Source organism: Apaloderma vittatum, unplaced genomic scaffold (assembly GCF_000703405.1).
Source record: "Apaloderma vittatum isolate BGI_N311 unplaced genomic scaffold, ASM70340v1 scaffold33092, whole genome shotgun sequence".
NCBI classification, from domain to species: domain Eukaryota; kingdom Metazoa; phylum Chordata; class Aves; order Trogoniformes; family Trogonidae; genus Apaloderma; species Apaloderma vittatum.
The window spans coordinates 1-5,574 of record NW_009702513.1 but is presented as its reverse complement, the minus strand read 5'-3'; the positions used below and the strand labels follow the sequence as shown (position 1 = coordinate 5,574).

General features: G+C 55.1%; 1 protein-coding gene across 1 annotated transcript in view; it reads right to left on the bottom strand.

Moving 5' to 3' along the window:
• FDXR (ferredoxin reductase) overlaps positions 1-5,570 on the bottom strand; it is a gene marked incomplete at its 5' end in the record, with an annotated part of 7,114 nt that extends 1,544 nt beyond the window's left edge. The window contains 9 exon segments of the mRNA XM_009864284.1: positions 7-69; positions 398-585; positions 1,245-1,329; positions 1,544-1,651; positions 2,386-2,487; positions 3,005-3,118; positions 3,634-3,756; positions 4,325-4,420; positions 5,523-5,570. Coding sequence (XP_009862586.1) covers positions 7-69; positions 398-585; positions 1,245-1,329; positions 1,544-1,651; positions 2,386-2,487; positions 3,005-3,118; positions 3,634-3,756; positions 4,325-4,420; positions 5,523-5,570 — 927 coding nt within the window.
• Positions 5,571-5,574: the final 4 nt, after the last annotated feature.

The following is a 5,574-nucleotide window of genomic DNA, read 5'->3' as shown; positions in this document are numbered from 1 at the left end:
GAGCACCAGTCCACACTCCAGCTCCTCCACATTTCCCGTGGGGATGGCTTTGGCTGAGTCCCCTGAGCCCTAAGGGAGGGAAGAAGAGGCTGCTGACCACCACACAGTCACCAGATGCAGAGTAGCAGACTCCACCAGTCCCATTTAGCATCCTTGACCTTGGGTATTTGCTAAAGGCCTCCAAGCAGCAGCACGGAAAGGGCTCCCTTTACGTGGCGAAAGGCTCTTGGCAGTGGTACCGGCTTCCCCAAGAGCTGCCAGTGGTCACTCCACACCGGGCAGAGGACAAGAAGCCGTGTCTTTGAAGGGATTCCCAAGGGCTGCAGGGATGCAGCAGTGCCCTGCTCCATCCTGACAACCCAGGTAGGGTCGCAGCAGCCCCACGCCAAGGCCGTACCTCCAAGCGGGTCAGGGCCATGCGGACGCCCCTCGCCCGTCTCCCGTCAGCCGTGGGCAGCACCTCCTGAGGGCTGCGCTGGAACTTCAGCCCCCACTCCCGGGGGGCTGCTGCCTGCACCTCGGCTGTCTTCTCCAGGGCTGTTTTGATCATCAGCTCAGTCAGTCGCTTCCTGGGCCTGGGGGCATCTACGAAGAGAGAGTGAGTTTCAGAACAGGAACCACAGTGAAAGCCCCTTGGGACACAGCATGGAGCCAAGGCCATGTCAAGGCAGTTTCAGTGGTATGCGAGTGTCCGTCTGGAGTTTGTCACGCCGATGGGAATTCAACACCTTTGACATGACAAACTGCAAGTTAAAGTGACCAGGAGAGCTCCTGAGGCTTGAAGCCAGTGGGACACACAAATCAAAGCCTGCGATTTTGCTGTCTTGCTGGTGCTCTGAAGCAGCAGCCTGTGGAGAAGAGCAAGTCTCTGGACACCGTTGAGCTTGGTGTTTTCTTTATAGCTCTGCAGGAAGCTCTTAAATCAACAGCCTTGGGATCTCTACTGCAAGGTTCCCCCCAGGCCTCCTGAACCTCCTGCCCTTATCAGAGTGCAAGCATCACTCCCAAACAGCAAAGTGACTGCACAGAGAAACAGGCTGTTCCCTTCGTGCCCTCCTTGTCTCTGTGGCCTCCTAGCACTCAGAGGATGAGCCACATCATGGGCACCTGGCTTTCACAGGCCATGCTTTAAGCACAGGGCAAGAGCTTCTCTGATGCACATTCTAAGCATCTCCAGTTAATTCCTGGATGCTTGCCTGTCAAGGTGAGTCCCTGTCTGGAGGAGGACAGCACATTTCTCTCACCTTTAACAGCATTTTCAAGGCCTGTGAAGTCAGCAGGGTTCAGGACAGGTCTGGCACCGGGTAGGTTTATCATCTCCCGTAGCTCCTGGGAATTGAGGGCAGGAAGATGTTACCTCCGGTGCAGAGAGGTTGTCCCACAGCCCCAGGCCCCCTTCCCCAGCAGTCCAGACTAGGAGCCAGAAAAACATATGCAGGAAGGGTAGGACATCTGGGTTCCCCACCCATCCCTAGGACCACATCTTCCATCCAGCCATGGGCAGCCGGGGGCTCAATGCTGAGAAACACTGCTGGGGCCTTACCTTGATTGTGAAAGCAACTTGGAGAGGTCCCCTCCTCCCAACCAGCCAGACACGCTTCACCTTGCTGCAGGCGAGAGCTGACAGGGAGCTGTCAGTGATGTCCGTCTTCTGCAAGACAGAGACAGGAAAGAGGGATGAGGGCAGCTCTGGAGGGAGCTGGGGGAAGACACAGCCTCTGAAGGTGAACAATCAGCAGAAAAGCATGCAGAGAGCCTGGGTGAGGGCACAAAACAAGTAATCTCCCTTTGTGCAGAGCTATTTGCACAGCTGGTCCCTCATCACTGAATGCACTTTCCATGGCCATAATGCACTAGAGATAATGAGCCAGCACCCTGTGAGGTTGCCTTGGGGGATCCACCCAAGAGGTTACCCTCGGGGCTAAGAGAGCAAAACCTTCCAGTGACATCAACTTTGGGGAGCCTGCAGATGCTGTTGGATGACTTCCCAGCTCAGGATATAGATGTATTTGAGTAAAACCCACTGCTACAAGCAGAAAACAGGCTGCCGCCCTCAGCTATGGAGAAAAAAAAAATCCAACAAAGAATCCCAAGAGGAGAAGCTTCTAGTTTGGTGGTGGAAAAGGGCAAGCAGCTACACCTTTGCTTCTCATAGAAAAGGAAGGGGTGAAGCTCTACTGACAACTTCCTAGGTACCATCAGCAATCCAGAGAGCTCTGCAGCATTAGATCACTGCTGAGAGGCAACAGCCTTCCCCACGGAAAGATCCCAAAGGCAGGAGACTCCGAAGTTCTGCTGGGATGGACAGAGATCAGCACCCACCCATCAGGGAGTGGATTTGGGCCGGAGGCTGCCTTTGTGGCAGTGAGTACCCCTGGGACTCACTCTGAGGAGATGCAGTGGGGACAGAAGGATCCGGGCGATATCCAGTGCCACGTTGCCATGACCCAGAATCAGCGCCGTCTCACAGCTCAGGTCGGGCTTCAGCTGTGGGGAGAGAAAGATCTGTCTGTGAGCGAATGCACCCAGCCGACGTCTTGTCCACCCGCTCGGACCTGCTCTTACACTGCAAATTCCCTTCCGCCCCTCTTTACCCCAAACAGAGGTGGTGCAGAAGGGGAAACTCCACACCAATCTCCTCACCAAGCAAACACAGCAACACAGTCACTCCAGGCACCCCAGCTGATCCCTTTCCCTGCAATGGCATCTCTGGGAGTAGGAGTTGTTTTGGACAAAAAAATCCTCCCGAGACCAAAGCAGAGCATCACTCCACCAGGCTCCCATCTGGCCTGGCCAAAACGTGTTGCCAACCTACAGAGCCAGCTAATCCTCTCTCACTGATGTGCAAATTGTTCACATTTCTACCATCTAAGAAGGATTTAACGTGGTGTGTGCTAATCTTTTCCAATTGCAGGCCTTTCAGGACTTAATCTGGAGCTGAACGCTGCATTCGGTTGCAGGACAGGCAGGAAGGGCAGGGAAACAACCCCCTCGAGGTACTCACATCCCGGTTCTCGGGCAGCCCGTTGTACCAGCCCACGAAGGCTCGGGCTGAATAAACACCAGACAGATTCTCCCCTGGGATCCCCAGGACCCGGTTATCTTCAGCACCGTAACTCTGAGGAGGGAACGGACACAGTCAGAGATGTCACCACGTAGAGGGTTTGATATCAAAACACAAACGTCCCCTTCCAGCTGCTGCCAGGGACCCTGCAGGGCTGCTAACCCTTCCTGAGGGCCAGGACTTCATCTACCAGCACAAGGACTTCATCCACCCCATCCCCCTGGGCGCCAGAGCCAAACTTGACCTCCGTGGGCCAAGGCAGAGAACGATGAGCTAAGGTCTGAACAGGAGGGACAAATTTATGTCATGCTGAAACAGGAATTGGCCATCACGGGGAAGAGGTTCCTCAACCACTGCCCCTTGTAGCGGGGTTTCAGAGACCTGCAGTTGACACCATGCACATTCTCCCTGCAAGGCTTCAGACAAACCTGACAGCATCTGAGCTGTCCCAAGGCTGGGAAGAGTTTGCCACAGTAATAAGGCAAACACCTCACCCAAACCCTCTTCCCGAGATCCCGCACCCCTTTTATGGAGCTAAGGCAGCCCTGGTTCCAAAGCACGGCACCCACCAGCACCACGGCGTGGTAAGCCTGTCGCAGCTCCGCCACCATGACGTCCCTCCCCACAGTGACATTCCCGTAGTAGGCGCAGCGCTCCGAGCGCGCCGTCTGCGTGAAGGCGTTGATCACGTTCTGCCGAGATCAAACAAGCACCGGGGAGTTACGTCCAAGCCATGGCCAAGGCCAAGGTCTGCTGCTGACGGAAGGTCCCTGTTTCCATCCACCCCAGCCTTGAGATGCTTCTCCCCGTCTTTGAGTCAGTTATTCTGAGACTCTTATCTAACAACAGACGTGGATAATTAATGGAGAGATCAGCACACTGTGACTTGGTTTCTCCATGTGGAAAGGAAAATCCATCTTTTGCACCCGTCTGGGGAGGACGAGATCCCTTCAATACCTTCAGTCCTTCTCAGTAAACCCTGCTGTAGGAGAAAACTCCTTCCCAAAGGTGAGGCTTGTAAGGGATTCCCACCAAACAACACCTTCCATTGAAAGTGCTGCCTGCCAGAAGCCCTCTGCTCTTATCTCAACCTTTCTGGGTCTCAGCATAGACAAGGAGGAGATCTGCACCTCTCCAGTGTCACAGCTCCACACCACGGCCAGCCCTGAGGCACCACAAAGGACAGCGATGGCTTTGCCTTGCACCCATCACCAGCAGCACATTCAGCCACGTGGGCAAAGAGACGAAGCTGGCACCAACCTTCACTTCGGGGTGGTCTGGGGCCACCCCAAAACGGACGAGCCCGAAGGGAACAGGCAGCTTCTCATAGATGTCCACCTGGGCCCCGCCATGGTGCTGCAGAAGGAAATCACTGTTAAGGGATGAGGGCACAAAGGCTGCATGGGCCCAGCAGCTCAGGAGGGACAAGCAGCGCTCGTGTGCTGCTGTTGGGAGGGTTGCACCAAGCTCCCAGAGCCAGAAACAGCCTCTTCCAAGCACAGGATGATGCTGTATCTGTTACTACCAGCTCAAATCACAAGGTGTAGCAGAGACCGTGACCCCAACCACCATCAAGTGCATCTCGTGGGGGGCTCCATCCTCTTACTCATCACACAGCTCCTCTTCCACACTAAGCTGGTGGCTATCCAATACCCAAGGGGCTAATAAAAGAGCCCCCATGCTGGCTGGGAAGCACCCAGCTCAGCACTCTGGGTGCTGATGGACTTGCCAGGCTGTTTGCCAGCCCCTGGCAGAGAAGCTCATGCCCTGAGATCCCCCTGAGCTGAGTCACCTCAGGGTCAGAGCTTTAGACATATGTTTTGTTGCAAGGCTTTTGTTATCTTGTATTTTGAGTCTGCCTCTTCCCAGGGATTAAGCAGCCCTGAAATTTGTCCCTGAGGCTTAGTGACAGCTATTTTCCAACACATACTGGAGACAACACAAAACAGTTTAATGGCAGGGTTAAGCTGCTGCATCTCTGGTCAATGCCAACAGCCCAGTTCTGTGCTCAGGTCTCATTTCCTGACAGAACCAACTGCCCAAAACACTAGTGTCTCTACAGACACCAGGTAAAGGATCACCCGAGTGCCTTAGTTCAGCTGGGGGAGGAAAAGGCAGGAGAGCAGGTCCTGCACATTCCCTTTAACACACATGTCATCCCTGCCGGGTGACAACATCTCCAAGCAAGGTAGATCTCTGCTGCTTATTTAATTCTAAGAAAAATGGCTTTGACTGAACTTGCAGCAACTTGGCGCAGCCTAGAGGACCCAGGGCCAAGGACAGCAATGCCCGCCCTGAGAAAAGGGGCCCAGGAGGGCTCAGTGGGGCCCCAAGCAGCCCCCCAATCCCACAGATCTGACTGGAGCAGGGCTGGGAGCCCATAAAACCACTCCCCAACTGCCTCAGAGCCAGACAGTGTGGAGATGCCTGCGGGAGCGGCCAAACCCCACCCCGGTACCTTGAGGATGTGCTGAGCCGTGTAGAAGCCCGCGGGCCCGCTGCCCACCACG